This window comes from Littorina saxatilis, linkage group LG3 (genome assembly GCF_037325665.1).
Source record: "Littorina saxatilis isolate snail1 linkage group LG3, US_GU_Lsax_2.0, whole genome shotgun sequence".
In the NCBI taxonomy this organism is placed as follows: domain Eukaryota; kingdom Metazoa; phylum Mollusca; class Gastropoda; order Littorinimorpha; family Littorinidae; genus Littorina; species Littorina saxatilis.
Window position 1 is genome coordinate 72,386,752 of NC_090247.1, and position 22,606 is coordinate 72,409,357.

Here is a 22,606-nt window from a genome sequence, read left to right on the forward strand (position 1 = left end):
TTTAGTATTTTCTTCAACTTTAACTTTTAGGACCATGTATGAGGTTGGGGCAAGCTAAATACACAACACGACGACGTCTCGGAAAAATAGTAAGGATTATATAGGGAAAAACAACAGTGTCAGTTAATGTCCGTTTTGAAGGTGTTAGTGGTTGGGGATTTTGAAAAGCATCAGACATCAGCAGACATGGGATTCTTCCGTAAATTTACGGAATTCCGTAAATCTTTAGGCTCCAGGGATCATTCTTGAGATTCGTGCAAATCCGCTGAGAAAATGTTGGGGTATATGTAGGTATAGACCCAGTTTTTCGGCCGGTCCGCTGATCGCGACGCTCCATTCCATACTATTCTTGAACGGTTGGTTCCTAAAACGGTCAAACTGTTGCTGGTCGATCCGTATGGGAACGCGCTCTTTGTCTCCAACAGTCACCGTTTCAACGTAGCTGTCGGGGATTCAGTATAAGCATACCGTATGAGAATGATTCGGCGCCATTTTTACATCGCTTCGAGCCACCTGCCAAACTGATGAGGAAGCTAAAGCGAGACGAAACCGTTATAGCCCGGGAAATTGACCAGCAGAAGTACAAGAAAAATCTCTGGAGATTCGACTGGCTCGATGAAGTTGTATCATTGAGCTGGAAAGACGAGAAAGGCCAGAAGACACAAGACGTGAAACTGAAAGTTGGCGATGCTTTTGCTAAAATCAACTTGCCGGGAAAAACTCAGTGCACTTTGTGCAACGATGTTATCAACTACGGCTCCAATGGAAAGACTGCCCTCAAAAGCCACTTGAAAAGCAACAAGCACATGACTATCCTGAAAACCCAGTCGTGTAATCAGTCACTGGGGTCGTTTGGCACCGACAAGGTAAGAACATTGAAACCACACCGTCACATGCCACCACCACCCCACCCCCCCCACCCCCGCCTCTCTCTCTCTCTCTCTCTTTCTCCTCCTTATTTTGAGTCTTAGTGTAAAATTAATTTGAGAAACATGGGAAGGAAGAGAAAGGGGGGGGGGGGGGCTATGATTAAGCTGAAAATAATATGCATTTCAGGGCCATTTTTGTGTGTCTAAAACACTAAAAAACTTCAGCTTCGGGGGGCTTTCCCTAGACCCCGACCAGGGGCGTTGCCCCTGGACCCTACTGGGGGCCTTCTGCAGCCCCCAGACCCCCACCTTCTTTTTCCTTAGGCCAAAAAAAAAATTAGGTGTGGTTACGGTAACATAGCCCAAAAAAATAGGGTAGGTAGGTAGGCAATCACTTTTTTTTTTTTTTAACTTTTTTTTCTAATGTGTACAAATTAAACCTACTTGACAGGGAAATAAGTGTGCGACTCGGGCGCTTTCGCTTTCATTGCGTTTTTTGCAATCGTTTTTTTTTTTTTTTTTTTTACAAATGTAATAAAAAGTTATAGGATCGGCCCCTAAAAATAGGGTAGGTCGGGTTACCGTAACCACACCTATTTTTTTTTTAGGCCTTAATTATCATTTTTTCTGAATCCCATGTCTGATCAGGCAGATACAATCCTTTCTGCGTGTTCTGGTGCAGAAAGAGTTTTCAGTTTATACATTGAGGTGACCAGTAGATACCGTTTTACAACCATAGCCCCAAACGACATTTACAGAGCCCAAAGAAGGATTAGGGTCAATTTCAAAGCCACTTTTCCATATGAAGCGCCAACTTTATATGAAAATGTGTTTAATAAACATCAAAGGACTGAGGTTGAACTTTCTGATAAGGGACATTTTAAACCTAGTCATTGTCACTTCAACGTTGTTCTCTTATTTGCTTGGATCAAAGGTGACAGAGCTAAATTTAGCGTTTCCAGCACGAGAAAGTTACTCCTGGAGACGGATGTTCAGCTTTGAGACCGACGAGGATTGTCATCAGTTGTCCGATGTATTTGTTTGTTCGTTCATGGGCTGAAATTTCCACGACTTGTACTTGCACGTCTGTTTTTACCCCGCCAATTAGGCAACCATACGGCCCTTTCGGGCGATTCCTGCTCGGTATTTTCGTGTTTCTATAACCCACCGAACTCTGACATGGATTACAGGATCTTTTTTTGTGCGCACTTGGTCTTGTGCTTGCGTGTACACACGCAGGGGGTTAAGTCACTAGCAAGGCGCACATTAGTTGACCAGGGAGATTAAAAAAAAAATCTCCACCCTTAACCAACCAGGCGCCCGCGGCCGAGATTTGAACTCACGACCTTCCGTTTAGGAGGCCGATGTCTTATCCACTAGGCCACTGGACGAAGTGACGACAATCCCCCGGGTCGATCTTAATCCTAATCATGTTCTTTTTTGTCCATACTTAGATCGGACTATTGACGACACTCCCACATGTCGGTCTGAGCATTATGTGTGTGCTTGGCGGGGTTCTCTCTGATCGTCTTCTCAAGTCTGGCCTTCCTCTCACTTTCACAAGGAAACTTCTCTTCACAACGGGTAGGAATGTTACACCTCTCACCGAATACTTATCATCAAGTGCAAGGTTATCAATTTATATCATACAAGGCCTGTGTCCATCTGTCTGTCTAGTGCACTTTTAGTCTCTTATAGTGGGCCAATTCGACTGAAATTTGGAAAGAGACGTGCCATTACTATGGCAACTCTGTAGTGAAAATATCTAACCCTTGGTGAAAAAAGCACTGATTTTTCGTTAATGTTGCGAACTGTTGCTTTGATCCGTTCTTGGAGGGAGTCCGGAAGGGCGGGACTTTTTTTTCTCTCAGAAAAACAACAACAATTGTCAACGCAAAAAAAGGAAGTGCAGCAAATAAATGGCCTAGCAGAAACATAGTAACCTTACAAATAAGGAAAAACAATTCTAGTTGTGATCCTTTTCAGCAGTTTTTCTGTAACCTTTTTTCGGCTTCATTCTCAGTATATATTTGCCATGATTTTTGTTTTAATCTATACAGTCAATGCTGACGTGATGAGACCGCTTATTGTAAAACGAAAACTCAGTAATATGACTGGAAAGACCATCCATTCCCGTACAAGCATGCCATCATGTCACTATTAGACACGATAGATGAACAAAGCTGACTGTTTTGGATACATATTTGATTGTTCTTTCCAATGACATGCAAAACGTGTTCCCTTTTAACTGTTTTAACATAACATTGGTATTGTATTGTATAACTGTATATGCGCACCCATGTTTCTCATGTCATTGACAGGTAAACTGACGGAAGGTCTGTGCCTCATCGGACTGTTCTTCACAAGTGATTGGCGTGCGGCTGTCAGCCTTATCACTGTTGGCGTCACCGTCGGTGGTTTGGCTGAATCAGGTAGATTTTGATTGTATAGTTGAAAGGCACATTCTTTCTGGTTGAACCACCACATTTTTTTCAGCTTTTACTAAGGGTAAGAGCGGTCTTCTACTGGTGAAGGTATGTTAATTATTCAGCAAGGAGCCTCGATCTGACCAATTTTTCCCAGGTCATTAGAAGAAGTAAAGAGGACAATATTATAAAATTTCAACGAAAGTACACGATCATATCACAAATATAAGCATTACAAGAGATACATTGCTTTACATTTTGTTATTTGTTTTTGACTAAAGTCTTAGTTATAATGGACAAACTGGAACCAGCTTCTTGCATTAATGTATCCTAAAGTTTTTTGCCAGCGTAATATTTTGGTTCGTGGAAAACATGCAACAGACGGTTTTGTCAGAAACTGGTTTTTGGCTCACGTAAGTGTAGCCTATGCGATGCTAACTTTTGTCTGTCTGTGCGTGCGTGTGTGTGTGTGTGTGTGTGTGTGTGTGTGTGTGTGTGTGTGTGTGTGTGATAGAAACTTTAACATTTCCGAGTCTATGGAAGAAGATTACGTCTCGGTCAAAAGTGTTTGACGTGTGTGATAGAAACTTTAACATTTGAAGACGTCACATTATGACGTAAGAAGGTTAGACGTCACGCGAAGGAATTACTGAAAGTCTCGGTCATTGTTATTGTGAGCGGGCCGAGACTAGTTGGCAGATCTAGTGTCTCGCTTTCTTGCACAGTTTCACTAGTCAGTCGGCTGAGGACCGTTTTGGTTACTTTTTGGCGTCACGTTAGCAAACACATTTTTCTGATAGATTTTAACACCATAACACTAAATCTAAAGTTTTGGGGCAATATTCCAAACCACCGGTGAGAAAAACGTTGGTTTGTGTGTTTGTTTTCCTTCTTTGGCGTTACTATTCTTGTTTTGAGGGTTGGGTTCATAAAACGGACATAAAACTTAAACCGCTTGACAGAAATTCTATAACTGTAAATCATTCGAAAGGGAAGGCATTCATGTACACGTTTGTGCCACTGAAAATGACGTCATTATCTGTTTGTTTTTGTAATTATGACGTAATTCAGTATGCTAACAAAAATCATAATGAGGCAAGTAATCGGCTTTGGTTTTCAGTGTAAAACATTTGAACAGTCCCAAGAAATGAAACATACACATGTTAAATTTTAAAAAATAAGAAAGGCAAATCAAAAAGAGCATCTTAATATCATTTGCAGGTTTAAACCTTTTGATTGTGAGTAGTTCAACGCCGTATATTCGGCTATACTGATTTCGAACATTTAATTTTGATCATAATGTTTATATTTTTAATTTTCAGAGCTTGTTTTTAATCCAAATATAACATATTTATATGTTTTTGGACTCAGAAAATGATGAAAAGTAAGATGAACGTAAATTTAGATCGTTTTATAAAAAAAACATTTTTTTTTACAATTTTCAGATTTTTAATGACCAAAGTCATTAATTAAATTTTAAGCCACCAAGCTGAAATGCAGTACCGAAGTCCGGCCTTTGTCGAAGATTGCTTGGCCAAAATGTCAATCAATTTGATTGAAAAATGAGGGTGTGACAGTGCCGCCTCAACTTTTACAAAAAGCCGGCTATGACGTCATCAAAGTATTTATCGAAAAAAAGAAAAAAAAACATCCGCGGATATCATTCCCAGGAACTCTCATGTCAAATTTCATAGAGATCGGTCTAGTAGTTTGGTCTGAATCGCTCTACACACACACACACACACACACACACACAGACAGACACACATACACACACACACACACACACACACGCACACACACACATACACCACGACCCTCGTCTCGATTCCCCCTCTATGTTAAAACATTTAGTCAAAACTTGACTAAATGTAAAAAAGGAGGAATAATTGCAATCACACACACACACACATACGCGCACACACGCACACACACACGCACGCATACACACACACGCACGCACGCACGCACGCGTACGCACACACACACACACACACACGTACGCACGCAGACACACAAAGACACATACACAAACATACCGACAAAATGACAGACATACACACAGTGAGACAAACCGACACAGAAACACCCACACATGCACGCACGCACTTATGTACGCCAGGATCCTGCTCAACCGCCTCACAGCACACCTCGACCAGGGGCTCCTACCTGAGAGTCAGTGTGGATTCAGGAAAGAGCGTGGGACCATCGACATGGTGTTTGCTGCCAGGCAGCTACAAGAGAAATGCCAGGAGCAGAACTCTGACCTGTTCTCAACCTATGTCGACTTGACCAAGGCCTTCGACACCGTCAGCAGAGAGGGTCTGTGGAATATCATGGCCAAGTACAGATGCCCAAGGAAATTCATCGCCTTGGTACAGCAGTTCCACGAGGGCATGCAGGCCAGAGTCCAAGACAGCGGAGAGACGTCTGACCCGTTCCCAGTCACAAATGGGGTCAAACAAGGCTGTGTCCTGGCGCCGACACTGTTCAGCCTCATGTTTTCGGCCATGCTGACAGACGCCTTCCGAGACGGAGATATCGGGATCGCCCTGAGGTACCGTACAGATGGTAAACTGTTCAACCTTCGGAGGCTCCAAGCAAAAACCAAGGTCACGAAGGATATCATCAGAGACTTCCTGTTTGCTGATGACTGTGCCCTCAACGCTGTCTCAGAAGCTGATATGCAATGCAGCGTTGACATGTTCTCCAGCGCTTGCTCAAACTTTGGTCTGACGATCAGCACTAAGAAGACTGAAGTCCTCCATCAGCCAGCGCCTGGAAAACCTTATGTCGAGCCTGTCATCACAGTCAATGGCCAGAGACTCAACACGGTGAACCGCTTCACCTATCTGGGCAGCACACTGTCGCAAAATGTCACCATCGACGACGAAGTGAACGTCAGAATAGCGAGAGCCAGCTCCACCTTTGGCAGACTGTACCCAAATGTCTGGAACAGAAGAGGCATCACCACCCAGACCAAGCTGAAAGTGTAGAGGGCAGTGGTGCTCCCAACGCTGCTCTACGCTTGCGAGACATGGACAGTGTACCAACGACATGCCAGGAAACTGAATCATTTCCACACAACAAGTCTCAGAAAGATCCTGGGCATAAAGTGGCAGGACAAAGTCCCAGATACAGAAGTGCTAGCCAGAGCAGATCTCCCCAGCATCACTACCATCCTGATGCAGTCCCAGCTTCGCTGGGCTGGGCACGTAGCCCGTATGCCAGACGAAAGACTGCCCAAAAGACTGTTCTATGGCGAGCTGCAACAGGGCCAGCGGTCCCACGGAGGACAGAAGAAACGCTTCAAAGACACTCTCAAAGCCTCACTGAAAGCGTTTTCCATCAACTCTGACACGTGGGAGAAATCTGCACTGGATCGTGCCACCTGGCGCTCCTCCATCCACAAAGGCGCCAAGATGTGCGAGGCCAGCAGAACCACCGCCGCTGAATTGATGAGACAGACCCGAAAAGCCCGTGCCATCAACCCTCCTGGAGACGTCCCACTCGTCCCTTGTCCCTTTTGTGTCCGAGCCTTCCGTGCCAGGATCGGCCTTGTCAGCCATCTACGCATACACAGAAATAGCCAGCCCCAGCAACCCCCGGATGGCTAGAGTGGTCCCCGTCGAATCGACGGACGAACAACAACAACAGAGATGCTTATAGAGAAACACTTACGCAACCAAAAAAACACGCACACAAACACACAGACAAACTTCATTCTTGGTAGAGAAATGCATTTCTTTCTGTACTGCTTTCTCTTTAAGTGCACTTACCTCGCAGAGAGAGAGAGAGAGAGAGAGAGAGAGAGAGAGAGAGAGAGAGAGAGAGAGAGAGAGAGAGAGAGAGAGAGAGAGAGAGAGAGAGAGAGAGTGAGAGAGAGACACACAGACAGACAGACAGAGACACAGAGAGAAAGAGAGAGAGATAGACAGACTGATAGACAGACAGAGGGAGAGACAAACAGACGAACACAGACAGACATGGACAAACACACAAACAGAGACACACAGACAGACTTCACTATTGTATGTGCAAGTAATTTTGTTAAACCACACGTAACGTTCACCACTGAACGTGTAACCATGTAAAACGTTACTATCTCTTTATATGTGTTTACTTGCATTGTAATCCGGGGGAGGGGGGGGTATACATGTATGTAACGCGCAATACATGCCTTAGAATTGGAATTTTCATTTAAAGACTAGCATAAGAGTGTGACACGTGGTTCATTCGTTATTACCCTATTACAAAAAGAAAAAGATAACGGCACTAACGCTACCGGAAATAGAATTTATCAGTGAAATTCTACCATCAATTTAGTAATCGATGCGATGTAAATTATCCTAAAACTGTGGTATGATCACGACATCGTTTAGCATTTAGGATCAAATGGTGCCAATGTGTCCACAATGGACTAATCACAGACAACAGTTATACGCTTTACGTACATGTAACTCTCCAACTGACATTGTCTGCCACTTGAAACAAATGACTTTCGAAGGAAAATTAACTCCAATACATAAATATTATGTATGATTTTTAATAATTACTTGCACTTTTTGAAAATAAAGCTTTTTCTACGATAAGGTGTTTACCCCCTAAATGTATAAGTCATCCGGTAGAAAAACCGGAAGTATCGTGTACTAAGCATATGTATATGTTTAAAAAGTTAATTGTGTTAATGTAGAACATCTTGCCTATGTATATGTTTAGGTTTTGAATACTTTAGGGGAAAAGCATAGCCATTATTCAGTCATCTTTAACTAACACCCCTAATCTCAGGGCCCATTTTGTTAGTGGGGGTAGGGTTTCAATCAGTCAAAAATCACTTTCATTCAATATTGTCTGCCATTTCAAATACATACACGTAATTGCACAATTTCTTGAATGTTAAGATGCTTTAACTGACTATAGGCAGGTTTCACAATCTTCAATCACAGACTTCCTTTTTTTTCAACAAAATCAATCTTGACAGAGATCTTTGAAATAGTGTTTTTATTAAAGCCTTACATCCTCCTGGATGGAATCAAGACAAAAACTTGTATGGAGACGCATTCTTGTCGACATAATGTGATAGCTTGTTACAGTACTCTATCAAACAAAGGGATAGACGTAAACAGAATTGGGTAACGATTTATTCAAAGAATATTGTCCAGAGGCTTTGATAAATTAAGCAATAACAATGCAAGCAAAATATCATTTCCGAGCTCAGTGAAAAAAGCAGCAAATAAGGACTAATTATGGGAATTCCGTTCTTCTGAACTGCTATTTCGCTGTGATGCACGTCATGAGCATACCTTCAAAAGTAACAATGTTAATTGCACTCCATTTCTCACTTAAAAAAAAAGTAGAATCATTGACCAATAGAAAAAAAACGAGTTTGGAATTTTTTTTGCATATTCTTGGGGAATAAATACCTGAAAATGTAACCCTACCCTCTAAATGGTGACATCATGACAGCGAAAAAAAATATACAGAACAAGTCATGTGAAGCGATAATAAAACATTAAGTTGGTTTGAAACTAAAAGATCAACATTGGAATCAGGGACGAGTCATTAACAATGCTAGTGAGATTTGGCTAGCCGAAACCAGAAGACCGAGACGGGTTGCCTCCGCGAAGCATATGAACAAAACGGGCGATTTTTCTCATTTGAGCAGATTTTCACACTAAGCATGACATATCTGTTTATACATTGGGATCCAGGAAATCCAAAGGATACAATGCAATAACTTTTGAATCTGTAATCAAAAGTGTTATTGTTATTTGCAATTTTTAGAATGTTATGTACCAAATCTTATAATACATTTCATAACTTGACGAAATGTAAAACAAGTCGCGTAAAGCGATATAAAAACATGTAGTCAATCTATAGGCATCAAATTGAAGGATAAACTAAAAAAAAAACAGTCCGATCGGCGAGACTAAATTCAGATAGTCTCGGCTAACCATACCCGAAAACCGTCACGGATCACACTCATCTCCGCGAAGCATACTCAACCTGTTTTCTTTAATTCTGAACGCGTTTTTAAAGTAAACATAACATATGTATATATATATTTTAAATCAGGAGAAGATAAGAAGTACAATGCTGTAGTGTTTGAATCTGTAATGAAATATTCGTTTTTGATGACAATTTCCTAGTATATCCACTACTGACTGAACTGTGGCATAGTACCTGGACGCAGTCCCAATATATCCACTACAGACTGAACTGTGGCATAGTACATGGACGCTGTCCCAGTATATCCACTACAGACTGAACCTTAATGTCTTGCATTTTCTACAACTACTCTGCACACATAAGAAAACCCAACCCCTCTCGCACGCACACATGCAAGTACGCACGCATCAACACTCACGCATCAACACTCACACACACACACACACACACACACACACACACACACACATAAGCTAACACAAACGAACACGTGCGCACAACGCTCGCGCGCACGCTTACACACACACACACACACACACACACACACACACACACACACACACACACACACACGCACGCACGCACGCACGCACGCACGCACACACACACACACACACACACAAACGAACACGTGCGCGCAACGCTCGGCCGCACGCACACACACACACACACACACAGCTAGATAATACATCATCTGATATGTTTCCTTGTTCATATGCTTTTTTCAAGTCATAAACGTAAACAATGAATGGTTTTACTGGGATTTTGTGCAGCGTTTTGTATTATCTGCGTTGTTGTCGGATTTAAATACTCTCTCAAAAACTGGGTATCTAATCACGACCGATAAGATTGTCCCCTTTTCGATTAAAAAGTACAATGAGATTTAGTCAGAACCATAACATTATTCTTCCAAAAACACTTATTAACATCCATGTAAAAGAAACACAACTCTGTTCATCAAATTATCTCACCCTTTGCAAGAAACGTATGGCGAAGGCACATTTCGCGCCGCGGTGCAGATGACGCAATTAACTCTCGTGACGAAACGATTGGTTCGTGACGTCGCGTCATCAACCGTTCATGAATGGCCCTTGTATGAATGGCATTCTTTCTGTTGGGATGACGTGTGAACCTCATCATTAGTGACTTGGAAAATCGGTCGGATTTAGGTATCCCCGAAGTCGGTCGGAATTGGATACACTTACCCTACACTCTTCCACACTGACAGGCGTGCGCGCACGTACGCACGCACATATGCAACAATAACAATGACAAAAATCAAACTTTTAAAAGCACTTGAAAGTTAATAAACAAAGCAACTATTGATTCCCTACGATTATATGATCGTGACTGGCTCTCTTTCCAAGTTGGAACGTTTTCAATCTGCTGTCTGACGTCATCAAAGTGTTGAAAAACGTACGGCGATGTCTATAAAACTCTCACTTGACCACAACATTCACAATGCAGTGCATTCAAGGATTGAAAAAAACCCACTGGCGTTGATCAGACACAGTCACTGAATGTTGTTATTTTACAAATGAATCTGCTTAACATTTGGTAAGAAATGACCGTCAATAGTGCCGGGCGGTCGTGAGAATTCAAGGTTTTCAGAGACAGACAGTAAATAACGTGCTCTGAAATAAACACATGCCGAAAAATTCTTTAGTCAGCCAGTTGATCATCTGCCTGACAACGGATAGGAAGTATAAAATTGGTCGCATCATGGCAATTTGCTGTGTATGGCGGTCATAGCAGACGATTTGTCTTCAGGACGGTCGTGAGAAAAAATGAGACAGACACCTTGCCCGAGTGACTAGACAGTAAATAACGTGCTCTGAAATAAACACACGCCGAAAAATTCTTTAGTCAGCCAGTTGATTATCTGCCTGACAACGGATAGGAAGTGTAAAATTGGTCGCATCATGACAATTCGCTGTGTATGGCGGTTATAGCAGACGATTTGTCTGCAGGGCGGTCGTGAGAAAAAAATGAGACAGACACCTTGCCCGAGTTACTAGACAGTAAATAACGTGCTCTGAAATAAACACATGCCGAAAAATTCTTTAGTCAGCCAGTTGATTATCTGCCTGACAACGGATAGGAAGTGTAAAATTGGTTGCATCATGACAATTTGCTGTGTATGGCGGTTATAACAGACGATTTCTCTGCAGGGCGGTCGTGAGAAAAAATGACACAGACACCTTGCCCGAGTGACAAAATGACCAAGCGCAAGTAGAATAAGCCGTAGTTAGCCTTTCAAAACCCTTTGATGTCGTGATTTGATGGAAATTGCTACTTATTAAAAGCATGTTACGTCCAAACCTTTTAACAGCCATTCCAACTGAACAGATTTGTAATTAACGTTTTTGAGACAGACACATTTAGAAACAAGTCGCGTAAGGCGAAAATACAATATTTAGTCAAGTAGCTGTCGAACTCACAGAATGAAACTGAACGCAGCAAGACCGTATACTCGTAGCATCGTCACTCCACCGCCCGTGGCAAAGGCAGTGCCCGTGGAATTGACAAGAAGAGCGGGGTATTCGTTGCGCTAAGAAGGATAGCACGCTTTTCTGTACCTCTCTTCGTTTTAACTTTCTGAGCGTGTTTTTAATCCAAACATATCATATCTATATATTTTTGGAATCAGGAACCGACAAGGAATACGATGAAAGTGTTTTTAAATTGATTTCGAAAAAAAAAATTTGATAATAATTTTTATATATTTAATTTTCAGAGCTTGTTTTTAATCCAAATATAACATATTGATATGTTTTTGGAATCAGCAAATGATGGAGAATAAGATAAACGTAAATTTGGATCGTTTTATAAATTTTTAATTTTTTTTACAATTTTCAGATTTTTAATGACCAAAGTCATTAATTAATTTTTAAGCCACCAAGCTGAAATGCAATACCGAACCCCGGGCTTCGTCGAAGAGTACTTGACCAAAATTTCAACCAATTTGGTTGAAAAATGAGGGCGTGACAGTGCCGCCTCAACTTTCACGAAAAGCCGGATATGACGTCATCAAAGACATTTATCAAAAAAATGAAAAAAACGTTCGGGGATTTCATACCCAGGAACTCTCATGTCAAATTTCATAAAGATCGGTCCAGTAGTTTAGTCTGAATCGCTCTACACACACACACACACACACAGACACACACACAGACACACACACGCACACACGCACATACACCACGACCCTCGTTTCGATTCCCCCTCGATGTTAAAATATTTAGTCAAAACTTGACTAAATATAAAAAGACCGTTTACTTCACATGCGATTGTATCGACTAAACATAAACACATTCATTGGTTTTTTTTAACTAAGTGTGTTCATCTATCTCTGTTCTTTGGTTTCTAATGTACTTTCACTGGATTTCTTTGTGTGTTTTTGTACTGGTGCCTTTGTCTATTGCAATGTGGCTAAAAAGGGAAATCGTGTCTGTCTCATTTCTCACGACCGACCTACCTTTTTCGCTGGTGGGGAATACAAACTTGACTTAAATTCGATCAAAGTTTATTTTTCATATGTAAATTCCGAAGACATTCGACACAGACCAGTGAAAATTCACGACTAAACAAAACGAAACATTTTATTTAATATCAAAGTCAGGGACATACCCGACTCTGAAGACTGTGAAACCTGTCTATACCAAGAAAACCTGCACTTTTTGTAGAATTAGTTTTTTGTCCATGATTTATGTTTAAAAATGTCAATTCTTACGACAAAAAATGCTAACAGTTGCCTCACCAGACGACACGTACCTACGACGTGAATCGTGTCTGCCAATTAAAATGCATATATTTTGAAATAAGGGGAATCATAACATATTTCACTGTAAAGTGTCTCACTCTAATATCTTCTGGGTTCATGGTGTATTTGGTTAAGTGAATTGCAGATAAGGTTTTTTGAAAATGACAGCTATACATATATTTTATTAAAACTGAAACTGATGGAGTGAAAAACAGACCTGTTTTGAAGAAGTCGTACTAAAATCATTTATGGCCTTGAACTTCACAGTTTGCGTGTTATCTTTTAAAGAAAACCCGTTTTCATCACTAACAATGACCTAATTTACACATACATATCGGTCGGTCATAGTCGCGTTTTTTTAGAGAGGTAGTGTACAAAATGTCGTTTTGTACGTTTAAATTACATGTCCATTATTTTAGTCATATATCAATCAATAAGTAAATGCGCATACTTTTATTAAACGTTACTTTCACTTTAAGATCGCTTCTAACATTTAGTATAATTTCTGACAAATGCACGCTATGTAATAAATTGATAATATTATGGACGGCATGTGGTAAAACCGGAAGTTGAATTATTTTGCGATAGCAATGATCACTTTCCTTTTTTATTGAGCTGATCTTTAACGTTATGGGTAAAAATCTAACAGATTGAACCAAATTATCCTTTTTCAAGCCTGTGTATGTGTAAACTCTTTTTTGCTTCGACCCGGTTCGGTTTTCGGAGTTGATTCAGAATCATCCATTATTTATCTTATATGACTGTTGTTTTCCTCGGTAAATTAACAATTGTTGATGTAAAATAATTCTAGCTGTGAGAATAAACAATTTTCAAGATGTTTTTGACTGCGGTTTCAACCAGGCGTTCAGTTAGCTATACATATCGATTGAGAAAATGGCATTTCCTGTTTTGTCGTCCGCATGTTATACAGATGTTGTTAAAAATAAAACTGTGTATACGAATTAGGCATTTTACTTGCTGTCTGATGGCAACAATCTTTAGCTTTCGTTTAAGGTATAATTTGCTTATATCCGTATGCAGTCAAGCGGTACATGACGTTTTTTTGTAACCTACCCCCTGCGTCATGGCTGCATTTTTGCAGAATATGGGTCATGTTACAAAAACGCTTCTCATTCTTAGGTGGTTGGGTTTAGCCATTTGTCGTTTACCGAACTGTGGCTGCAAATAAAACGAACTTTCCAAAAAACATAATATCTAATGTGACCACCAAAAGTAACCCTCCCACTATAGCCAGCCAGGTGACTACACCTATGCTTACTGAATACTGTGTATGTGTGTGTGTGTGTGTGTGTGTGTGTGTGTGTGTGTGTGTGTGTGTGTGTATGTGTGACGGAGTGATTGAGTTTGTGTTACTGTTTGTCGATTTCTTACGTGAGCCTTGAAGGCTTCGCCTCTTGTTTTATATTTGATAACAAAAACAACACCACAAAAAGCGATACATAGGTTATACACCCTGACCTGGACAACTTTGACATTAATTTTTCTCTTGGACCCATTTCCGGGTGGGGATAGCCAAAGACTCGGGAATACCCGATAATGGTCACTAGGGAATATATCCAAGTTATCCAGGACTTGGAGGTGTGTAACCTACGTGTCTTTCTCTCTTTGTGACAATCTGCGTCTGTGTTTGTACAGGTTACCACCCCCTCCCAGCAGACCTTGCCCCGCAGTTTGCCGGTGTCATCGCTGGCTTTGTGTCTATGGGAGCAATAGGCTCCTTTGTCAGTACTCTTACGGCTTCCTTCGTGAGCGGGAAAAGCAAAGTAAGTTACAGTCGAATCAGCCCTGGAGACCGCCTCCCCAGAACCTCATGCCTACAACGACAATCCCAAAGTATCTCCGACGATATTTTTTCTACATACAATTCACGTTTTCATAGTGACCACCTGTGTAAAATGACCATGTTTGGTCAGTCAATAGATTAAAACCAATTTAACAAATAGGGTTTTGTGCAATAATTGTAAATACGCGAGACAACTTCACAAAACTGATTTTTTGGCTCACGTAAGTGTAGCCTATGCGATCGTAACTTTGTCTGTCTGTGCGTGCGTGTGTGTGTGCGTGTGTGTGTTTGTGCGTGTGTATGTCTGTGGTAGAAACTCTAACATTTGAAGACGTCACATTACATTGACGTCACATTATGACGTAAGAGGGTTAGACGTCACGCGAAGGAAGTACTGAAAGTCTCGGTCATTATTATTTTGAGCGCGCGGGCCGAGACTCTGTTAGCAGTCGTGTCCCTGTAAGTAGGCTACATGCAGACAGACAGATCTAGATCTAGTGTCTCGCTTTCTTGCACAGTTTCACCTATGCTCTTTCTGTGTGTGTGTGTGTGTGTGTGTGTGTGTGTGTGTGTGTGTGTGTGTGTGTGTGTGTGTGTGTGTGTGTGTGTGTGTGACGGAGTGATTGAGTTTGTGTTACTGTTTGTCGATTTCTTACGTGAGCCTTGATGGCTTCGCCTCATTTTTTTCTCAAGTTTTGACCAAATGTTTTCAGATAAACTGGGAATCGGAATGAGGGTGGTGGTGTATGTATGTGTGTGCGGTCGCAGCGATTCCTAGAAAACTACCCTCCAGATGTTTATGTAACTTTGCGTGTGCGTTTTTCAAGATAATATCCCCAGACTTGTTTTTGCCATTCTTTTATGACTGGCTTTTCACAAAAATTGAGGCGATGGTTAAAACAACCAGGTTGTTGGTGCTCAGGCAACTGGAATTAATTGGTTAAAACCATGAGGCTGTTGGTGCTCAGGCAACTGGAATTAAAGTGGTTAACACAACCAGGCTGTTGGTGCTCAGGCAACTGGAATTAAAGTGGTTAACACAACCAGGCTGTTGGTGCTCAAGCAACTGGAATAAAAGTGGTTAACACAACCAGGCTGTTGGTGCTCAGGCAACTGGAATTAAACTAGTTAACACAACCAAGCTGTTGGTGCTCAGGCAACTGGAATAAAAGTAGTTAACACCACGAGGCTGTTGGTGCTCAGGCAACTGAAATAAAAGTGGTTAAACTGAGTTTCATGCGAAAAACGTGTGGCTGTGTTTCAAGCGCACTCAAAACGGCTGTGTTTCAAGCACCTCAAAACTGTGGCTGTGTTTAAGCGCACATAACTGACTGTGTTTCAAGCGCCGAAAAGTTGTGGTTGTGTCTCAAGCGCACGCAAAATGGCTGAGTTTCAAGCACATCAAAATTGTGGCTGTGTTTCAAGCGCACATAAACTGGCTGTGTTTCAAGCGCAGAAACGTTGTGGCTGTGTCTCAAGCGCACGCAAAAAGGCTGTGTTTCAAGCACATAAAACTTGTGGCTGTGTTTCAAGCACATGAAAATTGTGGCTGTGTTTCTAGCGCACATACACTGGCTGTGTTTAGAGCGCAGCAAACTGGTGGCTGTGTTTCAAGCGCCCCAAAACACGATTGGAGCTGTGGCTGTTGGTGCCCAGGCAACTGGAATTAAGTGGTTAAAACAATGAGGCTGTTGGTGCTCAGGCAACTGGAATTAAACTGGTTAACACACCAAGCTGTTGGTGCTCAGGCAACTGGAATTAACGGGGTTAACACAACCAAGCTGTTGGTGCTCAGGCAACTGAAATAAAAGTGGTTAACTGAGTTTCATGCAGCAAAATGTGTGGCTGTGTTTCAAGCGCACTCAACATGGCTGTGTTTCAAGTACCTACAAATTGTGGCTGTGTTTCAAGCGCACATAAACTGGCTGTGTTTCAAGCGCAGAGAAGTTGTGGCTGTGTCGCAAGCGCACGCAAAATAGCTGTGTTCCGAGCACATACAAATTGTGGCTGTGTTTCAAGCGCACACAAAACACGATTGGAGCCGTGGCTGCTAGTGCCCCGGCAACTGGAATTAATTGGTTAAAACCATGAGGCTGTTGGTGCTCAGGCAACTGGAACTAAACTGGTTAACCCAACCAAGCTGTTGGTGCTCAGGCAACTGGAATTAAAGTGGTTAACACCACGAGGCTGTTGGTGCTCAGGCAACTGGAACTAAACTGGTTAACCCAACCAGGCTGTTGGTGCTCAGGCAACTGGAATTAAAGTGGTTAACCAACCAGGCTGTTGGTGCTCAGGCAACTGAAATAAAAGTGGTTAAACTGAGTTTCATGCAGTAACATGTGTGGCTGTGTTTCAAGCGCACTCAACATGGCTGAGTTTCAAGCACCTACAAATTGTGGCTGTGTTTCAAGCGCACCTAAACTGGCTGTGTTTCAAGCGCAGAGAAGTTGTGGCTGTGTCGCAAGCGCACGCAAAATAGCTGTGTTCCGAGCACATACAAATTGTGGCTGTGTTTCAAGCGCACACAAAACACGATTGGAGCCGTGGCTGCTGGTGCCCCGGCAACTGGAATTAAGTAGTTAAAACAATGAGGCTGTTGGTGCTTGGGCAACTGGAACTAAACTGGTTAACACAACCAAGCTGTTGGTGCTCAGGCAACTGGAATTAAAGTGGTTAACACCACGAGGCTGTTGGTGCTCAGGCAACTGAAATAAAAGTGGTTAAACTGAGTTTCATGCGAAAAACGTGTGGCTGTGTTTCAAGCGCACTCAAAACGGCTGTGTTTCAAGCACCTAAAAACTGTGGCTGTGTTTCAAGCGCACCTAAACTGGCTGTGTTTCAAGCGCCGAAAAGTTGTGGCTGTGTCTCAAGCGCACGCAAAATGGCTGTGTTTCAAGCACATCAAAATTGTGGCTGTGTTTCAAGCGCACATAAACTGGCTGTGTTTCAAGCGCAGAAACGTTGTGGCTGTGTCTCAAGCGCACGCAAAAAGGCTGTGTTTCAAGCACATAAAACTTGTGGCTGTGTTTCAAGCACATGAAAATTGTGGCTGTGTTTCAAGCGCACATACATTGGCTGTGTTTAGAGCGCAGCAAACTGGTGGCTGTGTTTCAAGCGCACCAAAACACGATTGGAGCTGTGGCTGTTGGTGCCCAGGTAGCTGGAATTAAGTGGTTAAAACAATGAGGCTGTTGGTGCTCAGGCAACTGGAATTAAACTGGTTAACACAACCAAGCTGTTGGTGCTCAGGCAACTGAAATGAAAGTGGTTAAACTGAGTTTCATGCAGCAAAATGTGTGTCTGTGTTTCAAGCGCACTCAACATGGCTGTGTTTCAAGCACCTACAAATTGTGGCTGTGTTTCAAGCGCACATAAACTGGCTGTGTTTCAAGCGCAGGGAAGTTGTGGCTGTGTCGCAAGCGCACGCAAAATAGCTCAGCTGTGTTCCGAGCACATACAAATTGTGGCTGTGTTTCAAGCGCACACAAAACACGATTGGAGCCGTGGCTGCTGGTGCCCCGGCAACTGGAATTAAGTGGTTAAAACAATGAGGCTGTTGGTGCTCAGGCAACTGGAACTAACCTGGTTAACACAACCAAGCTGTTGGTGCTCAGGCAACTGGAATTAAGGGGTTAAAACAATGAGGCTGTTGGTGCTCAGGCAACTGGAATTAAACTGGTTAACACAACCAAGCTGTTGGTGCTCAGGCAACTGGAATTAAAGTGGTTAATGTGCGTTTTGAGCCATAGAAAACCCCTTGGCTGTGTTTCAAGCGCAGAAACGTGTGGCTGTGTATCCAGCGCACCCAAAAACATTTTAGAGAAAACATCATAATTATGCATTTCCCCCACATATATTTTTCAAGCGCATACAAGATAACTGGAATAAAAGTGGATAAAACAACAAGGCTGTTGGTGCTCGAGCAACTGGAATAAAAGTGTATCAAATAACCAAAGGGAAGTAATCGCTCAATGCATACGACATGTGTAATAGAGTAAGCGCGAGAGTTGTACGGAACCTTTTCTCCTGGCACCTGAGAGAATAACAAGCATTGAAATGAACAAGCGACTTTCGGATGGCAGCCGATGACCACTGGCTTCCGACGCCGCTAGGCGTCAACGCAACCCAAAATATCAGGTGCAGCGTGGCCCTGGCTAAAAATAGCCGCCACGCGTGTACCACCCCAGAAGTCTGCCTTCACCGGCCGTGTAACCTATCGGAAAGTAGGTCGCTGGTACACGGCCCGTCAGTGCTTCTGCGAGAGTCTGGTCACAAACACAGCGCTGGAGACTGTCTGCCTCCAGCCAAATAGGTCACGCTGTCAGCGCGGCTCGTACACGTGTACAGCGTTTGCTGGCCGCGATCAGAGCGCCTCGTACCGATTGATACATTATGTAACTGCCCTATTCAGACAAATGTACGCCGTCGGCCGCAAACAAGCCTCTTTTCTCCTCCTGAAATTGAAACTTGTCATGGCACCAAACCGTGACGTAATGCAAGTCAGCACTGTGTTCTGCCAATTTGGCGTTAATATCTGGCCCAGGCGTGATAGCGTTGCTGTATTGTGGCCGATAAGCCCCGCGATCCTCTGTAATCGGCGGTTGGACTGAAGAGAGGCAGAATGCCACAAACCACAACTTGTTTAACTTTGTAAATCCCATGGAGGAGGCCAGCGAATGCCAGCATCGTCAAGGCAAACTCCTCAGCATCCATAGGTTCTGCAAACCTGAAACCATTTCCCCCAAATTGTAAGATCACAACGTCAGGTGCAGTGCGAAAAATCTTTCGCAAGTAGTTGGATCCGGCGCCATCTTTTCCAACCAATTGCTGGAGGCGTAAGCCTCCCCTGTCCACAATGTTAACGTACATTTGGCTATCAAGTTTGAAATCAGGACGCATGCGAGGATCGCATCCCGACTCAATGCATTCCCGCAACCGTCTGCAAATGGAATGACCAAAAACATATGCTTGTAACATCGTTGTAACATCGTTAAAAACCAACAAAGAAATAAAACATTTTCACCAAATACAAAAACTTGACCTTTCAGCTCGCTGGCATCTTGCGTAGTGACGCTAAGCTAAGCTGTGTGCGGGGCACTGTCCGCCGCACAGGTCAGTTCCAACGGTCCGCTACGAGCCAATCAAAGAAAGGCGCATGCAATCACACAAACTGCCCATCGCCACGCCAGCGTTGCGAGAAGCTCTTTTATTTTTTCCTTAATACAATAATATATACATATATAGCTATTCTGATGAACACGTGGGGGAATTCGGGGGCTGTGATTGGATGGTCTCTTCCGATCATCAAAGCATAATGCGGCGGAAGTCGGCCATTTTACTCAATATCCAAAAGCATATTGTCGATAACAAAGACGCATGGTTCCGGTTTCTTCCACGTGTATAAAGTACACGCATACCTCGCCAGGTTTGTTTCTGTGACTAGTCGACAGACGATGCCATTTGCTTTGTGTGTGTTTTTAGCTCACGTAAGTGTAGCCTATGCGATCGTAGCTGTGTCTGTCTGTGCGTGCGTGCGTATGTACGTATGTGCGTGCGTGCGTGCGTGTGTATGTCTGTGGTAGAAACTCTAACATTTGAAGACGTCACATTACATTGACGTCACATTATGACGTAAGAGGGTTAGACGTCACGCGAAGGAAGTACTGAAAGTCTCGGTCATTATTATTTTGAGCGGGCCGAGACTAGTTGGCAGTCGTGTCCCTGTAAGTAGGCTACATGCAGACAGACAGATCTAGATCTAGTGTCTCGCTTTCTTGCACAGTTTCACCTATGCTCTTTCTCTGTGTGTGTGTGTGTGTGTGTGTGTGTGTGAGTGTGAGTGTGAGTGTGAGAGTGAGAGAGAGAGAGAGAGACGGAGTGATTGAGTTTGTGTTACTGTTTGTCGATTTCTTACGTGAGCCTTGATGGCTTCGCCTCTTGTTGTTGTTGCTTACTGTACATGACATACATTACGTGTACAATCCAGTTCTTTAACAGGCAACAAACCTTGCAAATTTCCAGAAGCTGCAATCTGAAGCGACCTATTTCTGATTCTAGCAGACGATCTCTCCAATGTTTAACACAAAATCAGCAAACTCTCCTGTCACATAGAACGTCCATTGTATAGTGCAATGTTGAAATGAAGTTACCGGTCTGAAACATTTAGTCGTTTCTTCTGAGACAATCCTTGTTCTCTTATCATCTACAGATTTACCGCAGTCTTCACCACGCGAATTCCCAACAAAAGTCAGACTTTCGAACATACAATATACGTAGGCAAGCATGATACGTCATGACGTCATATGATTCCTAGCATATTGACGTAATGCTAAACATCCGGCTATCTCGAGTTTTCTCCGTAATACATGTCCGTGGGTTTTTCAATGTTCGGTTATTTCCGTGGCTTCATGCGGAAAGGGAACCGTCGTCTGCAATTACCGACATGGACCATTCTGGTACTTGTTGCTGACAAAAACATGATTTTAACACAGCATTTAATGTCAGAATAGCTATATAAACGCTATTGTGTTTTCATCGTAGCAATAGGGTCCGATATTTAAACTCGAACAAGTATAATGCGACTCGTCTTCGACTCGTCGGCATTATACTTGTCTCGTCTAAATATCGGGCCCTATTGCTACGCTGAAAACACAATAGCTGGTAATGCTAATTTGCGATTCCTAAACGCCCCACTGAACGACTGACGTCACAGCCGCTTCGGCCTTTTCCGGAGGAACACCGCGTGCCACTTCGATCTCTGGATCGCGTTGCACTTGCAGTCATTCGGCGATGCCACCTTGGTTATCAGTTAATAAAGTTATTATTCAGGCAATATGAAAGAAATTAGTTTTTTCTTTTGTTACACTTACACATAGTTTTATGAAGATCAATTTCAGACTCGGCAAAAGAATGGTTGTATCATGAGCGACTGTCACAAGCGAGAGGTGCGGTTCGGTCAGTAGGTCAGTCACTGTCGAACTGTTCGGTGCGAAGCACGGTTTTGTTTCTGGTAACTATATTGATTTCTTCAAGTTGTACTAATGTTTACGCTTTGCGCTGCGGTTTAATATGTGTGCTTGTTATTGGCTAATACGGTGAGCCCACGCCGTTTAGTTTGCAGACCGTGCACATGTGAGCTTTGTCTAATCGCGTTTTCATCATAACATACCACCGTGCTAAACCGCTCAGTTTGGGGGAAATGGTTTAAAAAAAATTAAAAAAAATTAAAAATAAATAAACGGAATGCATCAGGGTTGAAAAGATTGAAGGGTGGAGTTAAGGACACAAAATAGATGACAAAAATAAAGCAAACAAGAAAAAAAAACTGTAACCAGGAAGGGAGTCGAACCCGAGTCAGCTGACCTTCAAGGTGGAGCACAAACCACTAGGCTACGACAGCAACTGACATACAGGGCTACAAAAGTGAAGGCTTTTCAGGGTTACTCCGTCGTATGTGGCGTTTCTCGCGCATGAAGGTTTTGTTACCAACTCTACGGCTAAGAAAGGTTTCATTTGAAGTTAAATGTCCACTAAAATATCAAAGGGAACACCATTTCTGAACAACACAACGGTTTGCGCTCGTCTCTCGCAGTCGCCATAGACCTATATCTAAATATAGGTCCCTGTGTGAAACCAAATCGGCTTGCCTGATACAGCAGATATTTGAACACGTCACACTGAAACACTGAGCTACAGTTTAGTAACGTGATATGTTTTCAATTGTTCGTTCACTTATATTGCTTTCAGATTTAACACACCAAGATGAATGAAACAGTGGCACGGTTTTCGTTGCGAA

General features: G+C 42.6%; 1 protein-coding gene and 1 long non-coding RNA gene across 2 annotated transcripts in view; both read left to right on the forward strand.

Moving 5' to 3' along the window:
* The window catches only part of LOC138963204 (uncharacterized), a 98,796-nt gene that overhangs the window by 53,947 nt on the left and 22,243 nt on the right, over window positions 1-22,606 (forward strand). The gene's annotated exons all lie outside the window — the stretch shown is intronic.
* The window catches only part of LOC138963203 (vesicular glutamate transporter 2.2-like), a 43,601-nt gene that overhangs the window by 18,251 nt on the left and 2,744 nt on the right, over window positions 1-22,606 (forward strand). Inside the window, exons 8-10 of the mRNA XM_070335252.1 lie at window positions 2,324-2,453; window positions 3,191-3,301; window positions 14,664-14,791. Coding sequence (XP_070191353.1) covers window positions 2,324-2,453; window positions 3,191-3,301; window positions 14,664-14,791 — 369 coding nt within the window. The remainder of the gene's footprint in view (window positions 1-2,323; window positions 2,454-3,190; window positions 3,302-14,663; window positions 14,792-22,606) is intronic.